This window comes from Rhea americana, unplaced genomic scaffold, assembly GCF_003343005.1.
Source record: "Rhea americana isolate MKP2758 unplaced genomic scaffold, rheAme1 scaffold_329, whole genome shotgun sequence".
Classification (NCBI taxonomy): Eukaryota; Metazoa; Chordata; class Aves; order Rheiformes; family Rheidae; genus Rhea; species Rhea americana.
In genome coordinates, this window is record NW_028186456.1 from 474464 (window position 1) to 494801 (window position 20338).

Here is a 20338-nt window from a genome sequence, read left to right on the forward strand (position 1 = left end):
AAAAAAAACCAAAAAAACAAACAAAGAAAAAACCAGTTTCTCCCCTTCTGCTATCTATATGTACAATCAGTCAACTATTTTCTGAGTGCCCCCCCCCCATTTTTAGAGGAAAGTAACTTCATTAAGCTTTTCACAGAGTGACAATATATGACTTTTCTTATTCAGCACTGTGGCTGCCGGCCTATGAAGTTGTTTAATCACCTTAAAGGTAAAAGATGAGAGCGACCCTTCAAAAAAATCAAGGTACTCAGGAGTAGGTTTCCAAAGAGCTGCTAGGAATTTTGCAAAAAGGAATTGAAATTGAGTCCTGCAGCCATACCGTGACTTTCTAGTGCAACTCCACATCACTTGTGGCTTAAGTTAAGAACAGTGTTTAAATAGAAGATATCCAAGGAAAACATGAGGCTGAAAGAACAGTAACTTATGACTCAGCTCTTGGAGGCATTACTCAGAATATCCCAAATCATCCTGGGCTGGTACACATGTAATTTTACTTACATAAAGAACAGCAGCCTTGACTATTTGGCACTGCTCCAGTGCTAAAAGTGTTGGCTGAATGACATAAGGAAAAATTTTAACACTAGTAACTACATTCCATTGATCTATCTTCTGCCTATCACTACACTACTCAAATTTACTCTACACTACTCAAATTTACTCATTCATACATCTAAAAGATCTTTATAATCTTGCTGTGCTTTAGCTCAGATGCCTAAGACCTTCAAAGTGTCTCTGTGAGTGAATCCTGTGTCATTATGTCTGTACTCAAGGGGATTTTATTACAATACAAACTTTTCCCTTCACTAACTTCAACACTTGCAGCTTAACTCTTGAGAAAAACGTTACTTTTGTTTAGCAGTTTGCCAAATCTGTAAAACATGATCTGAGAATCTTCAGACTAAAAAATCATTGCAATTATGCCTAGGAATGAATAACACCGCAAGCTTAGATACAAATCGTTTCTACAGGAGTCCAAGGCTATGGTCTTATTAGGAGGTTGTGGCTCTTGTGCCTTACTGCTTTTCCTCCCAAGTAAGGAAAACAGACCTTACAGTTGAGAAATAGTTATCTTTTATCATCACTGTTTAGGGAAAACAGGAAAATTGATAGTCTATTTCTTATTATAGATGTGTATGCTGATCATTAACCAAACTATTCATGAAGCCTCCCCTAGGAGGAACAGAGTGGGTCACATCACAGATAAATCTACATGAGATGGCAATGTGGTTCAATCGTCTTCCCATATGAGGGTAAGGAATTTTACTTCAGATAAGGTTTAGTGTTGTCCTCTAGGCTAAATGTTGTCTTTGTCCCATTTCTCCCCAACATACCCAAACTATCCAAAATACCTGCTTAGACCCTCCTGCCCTCATTAGGGGCTGAAGCAGATTTGATGCGTGCCCAGAGTGGAAACTCAGGTATCATTTCTTCTGAAAAGTGTCTCCTTTCTGAGCTCAATAATTACAACCTCAAAAATTACACAGTAATTGGGGACACTGGGAAGACTTCGTTCTAAATTGCGCTCCCGCTGTAAAACAYGATGTTGATATAGAGGTAGCCCATGATAGGACTTAGAAAATACTCTTCTCAATTAGAAAACTAAATTACAAAATTACTTTATTTGATGAAAATATTTGTTCTGTGAATTAAAAGAATCTCTCATCACTCACCAAGAAGGCTATACTCTCTTACTGGACTGGTACATCCTTTGTAATTGTTACTTTCAGATACAAGAGAGAAGAATTGAACCAAAAAKCTTAGCGTGCTCTGATGCTACAGGACCACCAGGGAGAATCTCTAAGGGGGCACTGACCTCTCAGAAGCCCTGCTCCCTCTCAGTTCAAGTTTCAGAGCTTGGCTGCTCTGACCTGCAGGGCCAGCGTRTTGGGAAAGATGACTCCTACTGCTGAACACCAAGATCCAAACACCTATGGGCTTTGTAGCTGGACACCAAGCACCTCGAATTGCAAACAGATAATGCAGGATGGTGGATAAAAAACCTACAATGTTATATTATGCAGCTAGCACCGCTAAGGTACTGCATTTATTAAAAAGACAAGTACTTCTCTGTGATCTTTCAGGGAAGGCTCAGATAAAAAGTTTTGCCAACATCTCATTTCAAGTAGCAGAATAAGAAAGAAAAAGGCATAAGCTTTTGTTCAAAGGCAAGAGAATTTGGATTCTTACTGTTTTTTAGAAGTCCAATAGGACTAAAAAAGGCAAAAATGTCAATATGAAGAGCTCAGATCTCATCTGCCCCATCATGTCTTTATTTTCGCCTTGTTTCTTTGATGTTTCTCCTGCCATCTATCAGAATAATACTTGAGTATTTTTTTTTTAAGCAAGCGACTAGCAACTTTGTCTTTGAAAGCATGAGACACCTTACTTTCCCTAAGGCATTACTTATTTTCAAAACATTTTAACACACAATAGGTCTTTCCCCAGATAGCGGACTGCAGTCTCTTCATTTGCTTTGAGCGCCTCCAGGGTCTTATAGCAAGTGAAAGTATCAATAATGAAGCAGAAAAGTCATCATGACTGAAGCTTCCTGATGTAGCTTTAAATTATATTCATGAATCATGAAAGATAAGATTTTTAAGGGAATGCATTAAGATTTTATTCTTATCTTTGCTCCAGGGAAATTAAATCCAATAATAGTAACTTATGGAGAGAAATGGTTCCATTTTTAATCTGAGAGAAATTCAACTTTAAAAATCCTCCCCTCTTCTCCAAATGTCTTCTAGATTTGACACAACTATGGTTCTGTTGTCTGTTTAGTTTTGTTAATTCCACTGATGATCTTGAAGCTGTAGGTCTGACACCCTAGACTTTTGATTGCAAGAAATTTCTCTCATGATTTCCTTATTCTAGGGCAAGTGGCCCAYGGAACAGCCTGTCCATAGCAAAAGAAGGGAGAAAGGTTTCCAGATTGCAATTCGTATGAAGGGATGAAAACAATAATCATTTTCTCTTTCCCTTGAGATATTAACAGAACCCCATTGCAGATCCAAGGCAGCAGCTGTAAATATCATAGACGATTTGTGCTTTCCAGAATATGAYACAGTAGCAGGACAAGTACTTCCCACAGCTTCATTTTAAGAAAGTGTCATCAGAATCTTCAAAAGGAATTCCCTCAACCGTTAAGGAGCAATTCAGCATTGTATAGTGGCCTGTTCTATGTTTATCAAAGATTACGGATTAAAGCCTTTCTCCCCCTAAAGGATCATCGTGCCCATTCCCTACGAGACGCAGCCAGTTCTGTAAAGATGGTGTACAAGGAAAGAAGAGTGTATTTCAAAGAGAGTTAAAAGTAATCTATTACGTTTTGCTTGCTGTTTTGATACCTTCCATGAGAATTAGTATACCAGTAATAAGTTTTCCTTCCTACAGGCATTATTCAGAAGTTCATGCAGAAACATATGGTTATTTGTCAGTGTGAAAGGATGTCCTCATGTCCATGCATTTATCTATTTCAAAATAAAGCTTGATGATGGAAAATATGAAAGCTGTTTTTCTAATACTACAACTCCAGCATATCAATTTATACTTATTAAAAACATTTATCTTCTATTCACAGTGCAAGGTAACTCCAAGATAGCAACCTCTTATCTTGATCARCTAAAGTGTTTTAAGTGTATTGCAAGAACAAATCAAAACTGGTTCTCCTGGATCTCAGCTACAAACAACTCTTTCAATTCTGAGGTACACAAGCAAAAGCACTTCTGCTCTCCAACATGCTATTGGTCCTCAACAGCCAACCAGCACACTTTTGCAAGCAAAATGTAGTCTATAGCAAAGGGAAAGCATAAACCACAGGTAAGATCAAAAAGGCTACCAGGCCTGAACATACAGTATTAACAATACTTACATTTTCTGTTGTTCCAGTAATTACATGGAGACCATCATATGTTGATTTAATGTACATACCCTAAGAAAAAGACATCATGGGAAAGAATTTTTAAAGTGTTTCACAAACCATCACCATCCAAACATAACTTGCACATCTCTAAAAATAAAAGTTTTATATAATATGTGAACCTTTAAATTAACATACACCATAAGGAATATGTCTCTGGATAACAAAGTGCTTTTTGATATACTTAGAGAATAGCCTAAATGTTTCTGGCTCTATGTAGCAGTAGCAACCTAAGGCTTTTACCACAGTCATCTCCACAAATACTCCCCCGCTTTCTTTATGTACTCCATAACTGACAATTATAGCAACAGTAGCATCTGCTTACAAAAACAAAATTAAGAATTGCCTTAGGATGATCAATACTTCCATTTCTTTTTGGAAGCTTTCTGGAAGAAGGTTATAAAAGACTTGGATTCTCTGGTAGGCAATGCTGCAAAAACAACTTTCAAACTGGTAACTAATGCTCTGAAATATGCCTGAAAAAAACAGCTCTAAGACTTTCTGACTGCCTCATCCATTTCAATGAGCTCTAAAGCTCAATTATGACAATTTAAATGTCAACTTTGTTAGCTATGTCAGTTTTTTGAAAAAATATGAGAAAGAAGGGTTATCAAGATATTAGCAGCAACCATGCTGTACATGACAGCTTATGAACAGACCAAAGTTCCAGCATGGGTGGTTTGGGACAGTATCTCAAACCTGCTTTTTCTCTGAATCGACATTCAAACAACATTTTAATGGCACCACTAAGACAGTGGGAAAAGAAAAGGTAATGGGTATACACTATATTTTCAACAACTTCTGGAGAACCTCACTTGCTCCTGACCAGTTCACAGAAAACAGGTAAATACCAAGCATTAGAGTAAATATCATCCCCATAATGTGCTTTATCTCCTTTTAATCCAAGTACCACAAAGAAGGCTGTTCCTAGCTGAGGAACATGGTGTGCTCATCAGTGATACAGTAAAGAGGCAGAGAAAACTTTTATCAGGTTGGACAGACCTAATTYGGGACCAGAACTCACAGAAGTTCTTGTAGTGGGAACAAGGATCTGTCCCTGCTTTCCCTCCCTCCTGCCCAGTTAACAAACTAGAGGATAGACTCAGGAAAAAATTAAGACTTTCTCAGGAGAGTGGACTCAAAACTGAATTCTCCTTTTACTCTGCACAGTSTGTAGCAGTAATTTATGGCACCATTTCCAATTATCATTTTGGGCTGCCACAGCTAGAACAGAACAAAGCAAGGACCCGTTTTTTCTACACAGATAGGAACCCCCTGCCATTTTGCTTCAACTTCCATCTCTATGCATATTTAATACTTTTTTCATTGATTGACTCCTTGCTTTCCTGCTTAACTCAGTTATCTCAAATATCACATGGCAATTTCTTACACATTTATCCTCACAACACCCCTGTGAGGTAGGGAAATACTAATATAAACATATTTTACAGACATGGAAATGAGCCACACAAGAGGCTGAGATACATCAATACATTTGGAACCTAACACCTATTCCCAAACAGATGAAAATCAGGACCTAAATCCCTCTCTGGATCTAAGTGATCTGACCTGACTGGACACCTTGCGACATGGCAAGGAGCTGAAATCAGGCCAACTGAGTTTCAGGAGATCCAGCTCTAAGGGCTGGGACATTCAGCCTTGCTTGCTGAATGCCCCCAGATCAGTGCAAGCCACAGACTTCATGGTGGCAGGTCCACAAGGGCAACTTCTGAAGCAAGCAATATTTTTGCTTTAATGACGGTGAGTTATCGCTTTTGACTTAAGCATTTAGATGATAAAGTTTCATTATGATTTCAATTTTTATCTAATCCAAAGAATAACCATGATTTACCATCTGGATTGTTTTTGCTTTTATTGAGGTTATAGTTCTGTACCAACAATTTAGTGGCTCAACATGTTTCACTGAAACACTACAAAACTTTACTTCAGCAAAACTAAGTGTAAATGTAAAAAAAAAAGACTGAATTTCCAGTTGGATCTGAGTGAGGTTTGTAAAGCAAAGCCAGTACAAGACAGGAACACATGCAAATCTACAATATCATGAAATAAAGAAACAGTAAATAATGTCAGGCTGAACGCAGAGGTCAGAGTCTCACACTTGCCACTTATGCAGTGCTTAGCTTTGTGCAAAGCATAATTCTGAAGGACACGAAGGACATAGAAGTATACTGTGGTGGTGGACGGCAACTCTATCCAATGTAGTCTTCTCTAGAAATTAAAGACTTTTAAGAMTCAAAAGGTTTGATTTTTCTTAATGGCTAAGATCAAGAATTAAATAGGTGCACTTTGGGAAAGAGGAAGAAGAGGAAAGCTGTGAAGAAATTTGTATTTATTCCACACACGCAAAATTAAGAATGTTACACTACTATTATATCTTGTCAGTTTTGCGAGAGTCAACATCATTATGTTTACAAACATAATTTTAAATGAGGAAATGTAACATTTTGCCATTGCCAAAAGCAAATGCAACAGAAAGCCGATCTACCTTGTTTTAAGTGAACAATGATATATGGGGAAAGGTGCAGAGAACCAAATGTTTCTAGGGTTTACTGGAATCCACTGTAGAAGAATATCACAGACCTTTACAAGTATTCCCCTCTTTGTCTCCTTGCGGCTACGCAACACTAACAGTACTCTCAGTGATCAAGAATACAGGGTTATTGGTGTGTGTTGTTCATTTCTACTAAAACAAATTAGCAGAGATAAATCTTAGGTATCGAAAAATAACTCCAAAGTCCCTATGAAATCACAAGAATCAGTTATGTCAAATAAATGGAAAGATAATTCAGTTAACGCGCCTGAAACAACCATCAGGTAACCACCATAGGAATCTGGAACAGAAGCATTCTCCAATCAAAGACCAGGTAACTCAGGCTTAATTACCCAGGTTGTTCTGATCAGCTATGGGAAGAAGTCTAATCATAAATGAGTCAATACATTTTATCTTGGTGTGAACTATTATTCAGTTAAGGGTTAGAATAAAGACCTTGGATTTTTATATTTTTTAAGACTGTGACAGTAGAACTTGATATGCTTGTAACACGTTTTACACAATGCCACATAGAAAGTACACAAGACACTAATTCCATTTTATCATATACCTAACTGAATTTTCACTCTTTCGCTGTGACAGTATCTTGATGCAGTACCCCAAGATTGCACATGCCTCTTTAGCTCAGAAATGTGTTCCAAAAGTGCAAAACACAGCCCAAAATTAATCTTGTGTGCTTCTCCAATTCAGCTCTAGAGCTCTGCAAGGTCTGAGACTAAAATTCAAAYGGTTTTCAGAAAATTGTTCATAACTTCTTCCCAACTCCTCCAATATTTCAAGTCAAATAACTTGGAGAAATATTAGGAATAACAGTACCCTGGACTTCTGGAAAATACTTCCTAGTTCAATCTCCAACAGTGCACCTTTAACAGGCTGCTATGCTCTGCTCTGTCTGCCACTTGTATTTTATTTATGGCTCTTTTGCACATGAGAGGCTGATTTTTTGTTTTCTTTAGTGAGCGAAAAGGAACTAAKAAAAATTAGTCTATTATTCTGGCATATTCACCTTTGTATTTTCATGGTAATCTAGCTAAGTGAAGAGTTGGGATTTGAAATTATATCACAGTACGTGAACTGACTAGCATTAAAGTGAAAATCTGAACAGTAAAAACTGAAATTCAAGATTAGTCTGTCCCAAAGTTCTACTCTGATATTCTATATTGTATTAAAAAAAAGGAGGAGGGAACTGCACAAGAAAATCTTACCAAGGTAAAGCAGTACCTATAAGTTGGTTATCTGCTTTTTGTCTAACAAAATGCATAGAGCACTCTGCTTATTTGCTAAATATTTTGTTTTCAGTCAAGCAGTAACATTTTTAAGTCTGTTTCCTGGCAAAACATACTACCTAAACTGGTTAATTTTATTTTTCTCTGTAACATCTGTAGTGGAAAAACACACAAAATTACATTCAACTCAAGGATATAGAAAAATCAACTTCCGAGCYCTCAAAAAAGGAAACAGTGATTATGGGTGGCAGCGTGCATATCTGTCAGTGATCGCAAAGCTGACCACTTTAATCCACATTAGGATTTTTAGAAAAATTTTACTCCAAGAACTCCCTTTTCACCCTTCCTTCACAACGGCTGTAGGATTTGTCTCTTCCTGCAGTAACACTCCCTAGAGAACACATATATGTAGCCAGCCACAAAACCACACGGGCAACCAACTTAGGGACAAAGGAGCTAAAAAAAGCAAAACTAGAATCCACCTGGTGATGCTGCACTCAAGCTTTACCCAGTACACAAGTGTTTCTTCATACCACACCATAACCACATTTTCTCCTTATCAGGTTGTTTAGTCTGTTTTTCCAGTAAGTATTATTAGTTTCAATACCTGTAAGATATTGTAACCCACGTAACACATTTAGGTGCTGCTGCAGTAACGTATTAGTCAGASAATTAATGAATATCTCGGATTGATACTTACGTGTCCACAAAAAAAGGTCAGTTGTAGAGAAGAAAGYATTTAAACTGATTAAAACACCTTGACAGTGCTCCTATCTGTTTTATATCCTATATGTTTTAAGTCATTAAAAAAAAATATTTTCCTAATTCTGTCGTACATTTACTGTATGAGTTTAGAGAAATTGCATTTTTTTTCTATGCCTTTTATTTCCTTCTCCTCTCCTTTCTCTCTCCCTGACCTACTTTAACTTCTTTGATATTGTTTGAGACATTTCAGATGTTCTGCCCCTGCTAGGTGACAGAACATTTTCCAAGTTAGTAGCCACCCTTGCCCTTCACTTTCTGCTTGCAGTCTTTCCATTCTTATAGGGCTAGTATTTTATTCATTGAACAGTATAGCCAGCACAGAGCCTCCATGGGGGTCCAAACTCGAGAAGAAAGGTGGCCACAATCCATCTTTCCACTGCCATCGTTGCATGCATCCTGGAAGAAGGTCCAGAAGTTATTGAGCTTCGCATCTACRCAAGCGCTCCTGACGTGCAGCCACTACTCACAACACCAAGCTCTATCATCATTTATTAAACTGATACTCTTAATACTCAACAGCGTTGCACTGATATGCATTCATTGTATTTTRACTGAAAGATATTAGTTAAAAACAAAAAGCCAAAACCAGAGTATTCATACAAAGCACCATGAGAAACCTGACAAAAATAACCTGTTAGTGTGACTGGCTCCATAACAAACCGAGAGGTGTGAYGTGCACCTCCCAGCGCAGACATGTTGGCCTTGGTTCCTGCTCTGGAGAGCTTACAGTCTAGAGGGCACAGCGCAGCACAGAGGCAACACAACTGAGGCATACAGGTAAGGAGGAAGGAGAAAAAAGGTCACCATATCAAAACAGCATTGTATTCCTCTAAGGCTTTTAAACAAGGCTTGCACATCAATCTTTTCCATTTTTAAAAATACATACAATTATTTTCATGACAATGACATGGAATTTCTCAGTCAGCACCATGACCCCGTCCAGCTGATTCACAAATACGGGTCACAAGAATAAGTCCTACCTCAAGAGCTTCCAGTTTAAACAGACAAGACAGACAGAGGGTTGAAAACAGAGGCACAGAGAAGGGAAGAGATTCTTTACCCAATCAGCTAGTGAGCTGAAACACACCCACGTAAAGACATTATTCTTTCTAAAAAATACTGCTCTTAACACTTTTCAATCACTGTGGGTTAACACCACCCTACAGAAAGACTCAAATGAGGGAAAAAAATAACAGTCACAAGACAGAAAGGAGAAAAATAAAAAGCTAAAATAAAAATGTACATAAATCCAAAAAAGGTGGTTGAGAGAAAAGGAAAGAACATTCTTTCATTACAGCAGGAGACAGGATTTAGAAAAGCTGACTGCAGAGAACAGGCAAAAGAGTGAGAAAATTAATAAGAGAGGAAGAGAGAGAAAGTGAGAGAGTCCATGAAAAGGTGAAATCCTGGAGGCATACTCCAAAATGGATTCAGAGATTATAAAAATAAGCCAGTGGAGCAGGGGAGAAACAAATAGTAGACCAAAACAAAAGATGGGGCAATGTTTACTCATTCAAAAGATTTTTGTCTCTTTATTTTAACTGTGATTTGCCAACAGAGACATATTAGTGAATAATCAACCTAAAAACCTTGGCATATCAAATTTGCCAAAATCAAACAAACAGAAGCCCCCAACCCCCCAAATATTCTCCAAAACTATGCCATCTAACCCAAAAAAAAAAAATCTGCTGCAGAGAAGAGTGCCAACAGCAATCCTTCCTATTCAAGTAAATGGAATGAGAATGAATATGGGCAGAGGAGGCTGCAAAAGCTATTTCACTAAGCAAAAAATGAGTAAGTGTATTCTGATTGCCTTCTACTACCTTCAAGCGATGTAGGAAGAGATATTATTAGTGATATAAAGAAAAATACCTGTAAGTGTTATCAGTGGGATTTTCTCCATGCCACAGTGTTGAATACTTGAGTAATTGAAAGATCAGTGGTCAACTCATCAACAACACAGGATGGCTACACTGAGCTTTCACAGCCATCTGATTAAGCATGCAGAGTTCTTGCAATAAAATTCAATAAGCTACTCCCCAGTGGTGCTGTAGAGCCTTTGAATAACTTACAAAATAGCTTTATAAGCCAGAGATACTATGAAGCAAATTCTAGAATTTGACACTTTTTGTGCATAAGCCCACGCAAACTTCTTGGTTGAGTTGATCTTAGTAATTTAAATCCCTTCAGACTTCAAGATTCTAGAATAATCTGAGTCACTTTTCAGAAGCTAGTATAAATGGTAAAACTTCTCTTTCATTTTTTCCTGTTTACTAAATTTTCTCTTATTGTGGTCAGCCTTACAAAATACTTCCCCATTGGCCTAGCTGCATGACAAATCAAAATATTTCAGACTTTCTTTTTTTTTAAAAAAAAGCTAAAGTCTCCTATTCCTTTAAATATATACATCTTATTAAAAAATTCACTCTCTCATCTTTGATGATGGTTTTGATTAACTGCGTACTTCTTACCAGCCCTTCACTTGGCTTGATGTTTGTAAGCTGGATCACTTCAAGGTGGGCAGACTGGGAAACCAGAGGATCGGAAGAGAGTGAGATAATATGATCACAGACGCCAGAGAGAGTTTTACACTAGGAAGGAACAGGGAAAAAAAAGAAAAATAAATTGTCACAATGCCATTACTAACCATTTAAATGTTAACCTACTACTTATAACGTTTTAAAAGTACATACATATAAGTCACATTGTTGTATGTACAAGGCAGAGGGAATGAGGGAGGAGTGGGAAAGGCCTCAGTCAGCAAGCAGCACACTGCAAAATGCAATTTTTATGATGATCCCAAACTGACATAACATCAGAACAGCAAAGAGTAAGAGGCAACTAGTTTTGTATCTCCACAGAGACAGCAAGCAACTGCTTGAGCTCCTCCCGTCTGCTCTTCTCGTCGCAGGTGCTGCATCTGAGCTGTGTTCAGACACCCGGGGCCCCTGGCACGTTCCAACTCCCTAGACCCTTTGCAAAGACATTAAGTGCTCCCAAGCCCCACTCATTTCAGTTCAACTTGCAGGTGTTCAATTCGCATGAAAATCTGACTATTAGCAATGACGTGTAACTCCTATTAACTCTGAAGTTTATGCTATACTAATAAAACATGTTAATTGACTTTGGAATGAGTTTCTCATGTTCTGCTGGTGCCAAGYATGATTTACTGCTGCAGGCATGAAGATCACGATAAATAACCACTTCATCATAAGATAATTTTAAAATCTGTTATCCTTGGCAGTCTCTTTGCAGCAAAATAGAAATAAAGTTTCTAAAAAGGCTGGGACTGTCAAATGGGTACTTTGTTATCTTCTCATCTCTCACTTCCTTGATTCCCAGTTGCCAGAGGGAGGAAAACCACAATAATTTATTTTCTATCATTCTCTCATATTTCTGTAAGCAAGCGATTTTTGATAGCTTTAATGTTTTCCATGGAATCCCGCTTCAGCAGCTAAAAMTGATTTCTCAGCTCAGATTTCCAAACATGTGCTTCACGTGTGTACTTAGGGATTACAGCATTCCTYTGGTCCTGCAACTGTGGGCAACTGGAAAATCAATTAAGAGCCTGTCTAATTSTCCTCAAATTCAAAGAGTTTAAACTAACCAGGCTCCTCAAATAACTGAAACACAATTGCACATGATGGCCATTCCAACCCCTCTTCTAAGCTTCCAAATAATACTTTTTAAGGTAAAAATTATCTACAACAATGCTRCAGAAATAGGGTATAAAATTGGATATAACTGCCTTGCCAAATCACTGTTATAATTCCTAATGCCAAACTAGAAATATCTTATCTAAAAGGAAAGCAAAAACCTTGACTGATAAAAAGCTAGGGAAAAAAATCCAGAGAAAGCAAAAATCTAATCCTGTTACAGACCATTACACTTGAAATTTCTCCTCTTGAAATTATTTATAAACAGCTGGAAACTTGGCTTAGTATATAGATGTCATATTTTATTGAACAATAATATTTCAGGATGAATAAACAAGTTAAAATCAAATGGAAAATATTATAAAACCTGCATTACCAACATGACCTTATTCCAGACATCATACTGCCTTCAAGCACACATACACACACATAYCCCTTCTGTTTTGTCTGCATTTTGTGATGCAGTCATTACTGAAAAAAGGAAGTCAAGAGATATTTTAAATGAGGATAAAAATGCTTTGTCCTTAATTGAATTGGGGAGAAGAATATTCACTTTATTGCAGAATTGATTTTTTATGTTTTTGCTAGGATATATGAAAACTGCTTTGAGTTGACATTAAAAAAATTATAAACACTTCTATTCCTTTTAGAAACTTATAAATCACTCATCTATTCACATATAACATTACAGTTTGTTCCTTGGTAATGAAAGCTGAGTGTATCATATACYTGTAGACCTGCATTCACCCACCCATAATCTTCCTATTAATCTTTTCTAAAACTACTAAATTGATGAGTCCTGAGCAGCTTCAATGCAGCCTCCATGAAGTAACACATTTTTTTTAATTCCATTCCCAACCACTGCATTGCTTAGAGATGTCAAAACACACAGAAAGGGAGTGTTGCTACCACTCAACCCTAGGCAGGCCATTTAAAGATTGGAGACTTGGATCCCTGCTCAAAAAATTACTTAGCTGCCTCCATGGGCGATAGGGAAAAGATGGGAGCGAGGTAAGTGCAGACTGCGATATGGAGCAGAAGCCTGAGATGCATTAAATAACCCCTGGTGCAGCTGCTCTGCCTCTCCGCAAGGGAGAGTACAGACAGACTATATAGCAACTACAGATACTAACGTTTCAAAATGGCTATACWGGTTGTAATCCTAAAACAAGTTGGTATGGAAATTCCCTAAAAGGAGCTCAAACAACACTCGATGTAAAAAACACAAAGTTACTATGATAGAAAAATCTTCCATGTGCTCCTACGCATTTATAAAAGATTATTCTCTTTCAAGTCTTGCGTTTTTCTCTCTATCCCAAATCTTCATACTCCTCTCCMCTAGTATTGTATCCTGCATATTCTAAGTACAATAAATGAGCCTAGCAAAATCCCTAGAGAACACCCTATGAGTAGAGGCCCCATGTTCCCCTACGGCTTTCAGAAAGGTCTATGACCTTTCCAAAATTTAAGTACTCATTCAATATATGGGGATGCATATAGAAAAAAATGATACTTAGGGGCAAAAACTCCACTACATTATTATAAAAACTTTTCTGCTTCATAGGTATTCGTATTTAACCACAGTGAAGATAAAAGTCATAGATGGTGAACTTTCAGAGCTCTATTAAATATTATCAGGTTTACTATCATATATTAGCATCACAGGTGACTGGAAGAAGTGACAGAAAACAAAAGGTACAGAAAAGTGGAAATGAAAGTTCTTGAATTACTTCTCTTAATTTTAAATCTTTAAATCTTTTTTCTTCTATAAGAGCATTAATAGACTTGATCCAATAAGACAAAATACCATGTAACAGCATCCATAAATAGTATTTCTCAAGAAATTGTTGCTCTAGATAATGAGACCTAATTACAACATCGCCCATTTAGTAATTATGGAATAGTTTCATCCAGCACCAATTTCATAAAAGACATATTTTGCTTTGCTTGTTAGAACTATCTACTCCTTTGGGGGGGAAATCATGCTTATTATAGAAAGATTTTGAATYAGTACTACAGCATAATGAACTGGCACATTCATGTTGCTTGAACTTCTTGTATTTCACATATATTTGCATAGCAGCAAATGAATRACTAACTAATTTGTTTTTAATTAAATGGCATACAGAACTTCATCTAATTTCAGAAAACAGAAATAGTATTCTTGTTCTAACATAACTACAAGACCTTGGGAACAAAAAGCAATCTTTCAAAAGACARGTCTGGGTTCTGCCCAACCACTCCAGATTTCCTGTTGCTATAGGCAAATATCTAACAACTCTTAATTTTCTTCTKAGAACAGAAAAGCCCTGTTTGGGTTAGAATAGCTACAGAACCTTATAAGTCTCCCTTTGCTATCTTATATTTAAATCATTTCAGTTATTAGTCAATTTAAAAGTCCCCTTTCCAAAATCTAAGACATTTTATGTCAGCTGTTTTTAAACAATTATTCCTTATTTTTATCAGGTAACTGTGACAGTACAGAGGGTGCAGGCCAGTGCATGATCTTCTCATGCTACACTCTCTACAGAAATATCCAACAGCTTTTGCTGAACTGGCCCCTCAGTTTGGCTCTTTTTTTTTCTTCCTCTGCATGAGGCTTCAGGCCAGCGAGGGCTCTCCGGTCTCAGACCTGGCGCCTGCCCCCGGGACCTTCTCCACACACACGGGACGTAGTGCCTCAACCCTGGACTGCATTAGCAGTGGGCACATTGCACCTTCCCACGAATTAAGCCATAATCTAGTATCTACACAAGTATTTACTGTGTTTGTGTGAATGCAACTCRTCGAGACCTCACAGCGCGCCCCGAACGGGGAGAGCAGGGGGCACACTCCTACGCCACGGATATCCTCTCCCCATGGCAAAAGGCAAGAGCATAGGCTGTTAGTAAAAACATGGCCACAGGCTGGCCTGGGCAGAACAGCATATTCTTCCTTGGCGTTATTCTCAAAAACATCTTGGCTGTTTTGTTTTGTTTTGTTAATTGTTGCTTTTCAGGGGGGAGTGAAGGCAGTAAAAAAGAAAAAAAAAGAGGATGGAAGAAGGCAGAGGAGGGGAATTCAGCCCAAACAACACATCTGAGCTTGGATGGCTTTGGAAAAGATCCACTGGGCATAGCTACCTCAGTTCACAACAGAGGTTAACAGTGACCAAAAAAAACCCCCAGTGGCTAGGTGAGATTCCAGCTCCTGCCCAAATTGCTGCTGTTCACTTTATCGCCCCAGGCTCCTTAACATGCCGATCAGCACTAACCTGGCATGCAGACGGAAGGGCCTTTTCATCAGGAGCGTGATCTCCCCGATTAGGACTCCAAGGTTAAGGGCCCCCTTATGGAAAAATATGTTGTTTCTGCTTGTCTTGGACCTGTTTAGCAGATCAGGAACTTCCGTGGGCAAAGCTGCTGCCACATGGCACAGGAGTGAGGCTCGTTTACCAGAGGCAACGCGTTAGTGTGGCCAGAGAGTTCCCAGATAAATCACCTTTGGCTCCTGAATACTCTCCCCACTAAGCACRTCGGAGAGCGGCTCACTCGGTGCCTCTCATACTCGCTGTTTGGGAGTTCATTCAGGTGAACTCCCTGTCTACATCTCTAAAGGTATGTTCAGGGCTACTTTACTTCTGGCTTAACTAAATTTTCTCTAAGCTCCTCAAACTTCTCTGAAGCTTTCAACTTGGCAGATGCAAAAGAAACAAATTATGTAAGTGGGAGAAATGCCTAGAGTTTTTAAAAATTTATTTATTGTTTTACTTAACGGAGAATAATGGACTGCAGCAGTATTTTGCATAGAGGCTACTCAATTCATTTGACTGGAAACAAACACACAGTGTACTTTTAGTACTCATTTTATTTTATTCCAAACAATTTATGAACGCATTATTCTTCAGCGTAACCTATTYAGTACAAGCAGTATCAAAGACATGTATTAGTTTCATTAAAAACTGATGAGAGTACAATAAACCTTTTCCCTCAAATTGTAGTTATCTTTTGGTACTTTGTGAAATTGCATTTCTGGTTACAAAAACACTGTTAATGGGATCAAGATCCTTTATCATACCCACGTAAGTGTTGCTTCCCTATTGCAATATAATTTTAAAAACACCTGGTTGGTCTTTCAGTACAAAATAGGTCTGTAAATGTAGGAAAAATGATTCAGGGGGTACAGCTGATAAAATAAAATAAAAGTGTGATATGCAAATTGGTCTAGCATTGGCCCTTTTCCTACTTTCTGACTCCAAAAAGGAAGGTGCATTTCTCAACAGTCTGTGAAAAAATAAAGGACAATGAAAGACTACAATTAGAYGACTGGTTAGGGCAAAATTCTTCCTTAGAACATTAAGGAGGATGTGGAAAACACCATAATTTAATGCTGCAGGGGAAATCAGCCAAAGCAACAGAATAATTTAGCATGCCTGCCACTCATTGCACCTGCAAAAATAAATGTTCAGAGGYCGTTGCTTGTATTGAGGACAACAGAGGAATGTACTTAATGAGCAAGAGACAGTTCCAGGAGGCGGCTTTGACAATCAGAAAGTGCAAGCAATGTAGTTGCAATGGTTATGCCAGACACCGTGTATTTTTAAGTAGTTCAAACCCATGTATTCCAGGAAAGGAGCAGGGGTAGCTATTCTTTAATATGCAATGAAAGTCCACTAAGGAATAATTTTTCTAAAGGAAGCATCCCTACATGTCAATGTGCCATGTTTTTACATTTGCAGAAATAGACTTGAAAATKAGAAGCAAGTATCAGTCACTAGATACAGTAAGACACCCAGGAGAACATTCAATTGCTCCTACAAAAATCAGCAGCCATTAAAAATGTCCAGCCTTTCTCAGGCTGCTCTCAGTCTTCAGCGTGCAATGCATCTGAACAAAGGAGAAGGATTTGGCCAAGACAAAAAAAAAAAGAAAAAAGAAAAAGAAAAACCATAAAAAGAAAAAAGGAAAGAGCAAGCTACAAAAAAATAACTGAAAGAAATCAGCGGATGATTACATTTTCCCCTTTTGTTATACAGTCCCTGTTCTCACCATAAGGCTTACAGTGATGATTTCAGCTCTCTTTTGCAATAACTTCTTTTGCAATAACTCATCACTGAACTTCAGTTATAAATTTTCCTTCTATTCAGTGACAAACTTACAATTGTAGACTTTCGCTACACCACAACTGTAATGTGTAAAGCTAAACGATTCAGAGGAGGATGAAACAAAATTACCATAGAACATCTAGTTGTTTGGTACAAATTCAAAGAGGGGAAACATTTTCCTTCACTCAGTAGGCAACTACTTTATGCCCCAGAGCCTGAAGAATAAAAGATAGTACCTAGTTTCTTACCTGTATTTTTGAACTGTAATGTATTGGTTTCTAAAAGATTTTCCACACTTCTTCCTCCTTTCAGCCAAGGAGACGAGGACATAAAGGTAACTAAATTAGACTTGCATCTTTCTTGATTTTGGGACTAACGGACAGCTCTGTGGCTACTTTAATTTTGCTGGCAAAATGACCTCTGTCTTCTGCAGCACAGTGGAAACAGTTTTGGATGCAGCTATCTTCAAAAGTCTCCACCAGTTATGTTTTCCCCAACAAACACAATTTTCAACTGTTCCTTCTGGGCAGTTGTAGGGTCGCCAAACATTTCTGGTTGAGCAAACARACTTGTATTTGTTGCTGTCCTTAGTTTTTCCCAGGCTAGTGACCAAGCTTAAACCTACCTTGCCCTGTGTTTGCAAGACTGGAGCACCCGGGCTTAAACATGTTCCCAGGGCTGAGGGCRAGAAGAGTGGTAGCAATCCCTGAGAGTTCCCTTGTACCCGTCATATGGATGAGCGATGGCAATAAGACACACACAAATGCAGTGCTAAAGGCAAGAAAAAAATGCCTGGGCAATGTTAAAATTATCTTGTTTGAAAAAAAATGCTCACAGTCAGTTACATCTGGCCAAGCCAAGCAACTTGCTACATGAGAATTGAGGATGAAGTCTAACTAGTTAGCTTGATTCACATCAAATAATTATTATTCAATTAATTCTGCTCCAAAACATATGTTGTACTGTAGGGAATACCTCAATAACTGAAGCAGACTCTGAGCTGTCTGGGCCTGGACTTCTATTTGTATATACACWAAGTTTAAGCAGTGAGCTAAGTCTTACTTTGGATATAAAAAAGAGAGGCATCTAAGAGAGTGAGGTTTGCTGGGACCTATTTGCAAGGTAATAATAGACTCTCGAAAGGAGGCAGATGATTACTTTTTCTTTTTTTTCTCTCTCTTTACATGAGACCATCGTAAAGATGCCTTTGACCATGCATTTTTAACCAATTATCTTGCGGTGTAGTAACAAATATTCAAATATAGTGGGTAGGAGTGAATTATTTTCACTGTAATGTTTGCCTGGCTTTTAGCAAAAAGAGAACATCCTGATCCTTCTTCTCATTTATTAATTTAGCATTTCCAAACGTAAGTTCATTTTCCAAAAACTTCTGAATATTAATTTTAGTCTACAGGTTACTTCCTACAGTTTTCCAGCTCAATAAAACTATATTTGGAGGGAGAAGCAGTGAAATTTTAAGAAAATGGAGTTCATTAGGAAGACAGTCTCTTTTTATAGGATTAAAATAGGAAATTTAGTGAAAAACTATTAAGCTGACGGGTGCCCTGCTTCTACTTTCTATAATTACTCCTGCTTACTTTGGTCTCACTTTAATACTGTATTGCTTTACATGGATTAATCTGAACTAGACATTTCCATCACATACAGCCTTAAACAGCTGGATGGGATCAATGAATTATTCCTCAAGGCTTTGGGAGCTCCATTCAGACTTTCGCAACCACTAACGTAACTCCCAAAATAAGCAGAACTGATACTCTTTTAAGCTGAGCAGTCTTCCATACACTTTATCAGCTCAAGTTAAATCAACATAACTTAAAGACTCTAAAAATAGACTAGCAATAGCGTATTAATTTCCAGTTTTAAAGTAAGCATCATAGCAAAAGCTTATCATTCCATATTTAGGCCCACTGTATTTTAAACCCTCTTCTTACATCAATATTTTCTATTGCCATTTATTTCTTTTGGAATTCTTTTTCTGTTGGTATTTATAAATTATTACATTTATTATTATTATTATTATTATTATTATTATTATTATTATTATATCTATTTGTTAGCCATAGCTTACTCATCAAAAAGTAAGCTGGAAAAAAAAGTATTGGGAAATTGGAAGTGGTAGAAATATGAAGCATTTTCTCTGTATTCGTGAATATTTCAGAAGAATCAACATTTTAATGAGCAAAAATCACAGTGACTATTCCTGTATGTTTTTATGCTTCTTATTCCATAGAATACCTAGTGTTTGAATGAATTCACAGAGGAAAATTTTAAGGAATATAGTTGTCTTTAAAATAATTGTTTCAACATACTTGCAATTCAAAGGCAGAAATTTGTAGAAGAGTCATTTTTTCCCAAAGACATACTTGGCAATTTCCATTTAGAAGAAATAAACAAATCAAGGTAGGTAATTTCTTTTTAAAACTTAATCAATTTTCCATAACACCTTTTTCCCTTAGATACGCTTCATGTGTTTGGCTGAATAACACAGTCTAGTTTACTACTTGAACTAATATTGTGACTCACAATCAGAATTGCTTTTATATGGTACTTGAAACTCCAATTGCTTGAAAAGCAAACAAAAATACTTTTCTTCTTTAAATACAGGCTGAAGCTATAGAGTTTCATCTTCACAGAATACCATTATTTTAAACCTATCTACGCCATCAAAAAGTTAACAGCAGAATAAGTTTATTGGTGTTAAAACATATAATCTACGGATAAGGTGATTCAGCAGTCTCTCCACACGAACACCCACACTGCGAGCTCAGAAAGAAAGAGACCATGTATTTGCTTCCCMAAAGAAATTACTGCCATTAGAATTCTAACACATTATTTCTTAGCTAACCTAATTAAAACAAACTGATCAGTCACTTAATTGAGGATCTTGCCTCTGGTGGCCAACTGCTACCATCATGCTGTAGAGGGAACTGCAAAGAAGTGGCAATCAGTTGACTTTGGCTGTCACCCATAGCTGCATTTTGACACAGAGCAGTAGAGTGGTCTCACGTCCCCYGACCATGCCTATGTGCTCTCCACATTGGGCGAGCACAAAATGGGTTGGTTCTGGTGGGAGCGGGGCAGCAGCTCCTAGGACATGTG

General features: G+C 37.6%; 1 protein-coding gene across 6 annotated transcripts in view; it reads right to left on the reverse strand.

Moving 5' to 3' along the window:
• CNKSR2 (connector enhancer of kinase suppressor of Ras 2) overlaps positions 1 to 20338 on the reverse strand; it is a 224948-nt gene that overhangs the window by 121418 nt on the left and 83192 nt on the right. For 5 of the 6 annotated variants that reach the window (XM_085310881.1, XM_085310880.1, XM_085310883.1 and 2 more), the window contains exons 6-7: positions 10951 to 11070; positions 3869 to 3928 (exon numbers count right to left, since the gene is read on the reverse strand). In XM_085310881.1, the coding sequence (XP_085167007.1) occupies positions 3869 to 3928; positions 10951 to 11070 (180 nt within the window). The remainder of the gene's footprint in view (positions 1 to 3868; positions 3929 to 10950; positions 11071 to 20338) is intronic. The other variant, XM_085310884.1, reaches the window with a different exon arrangement.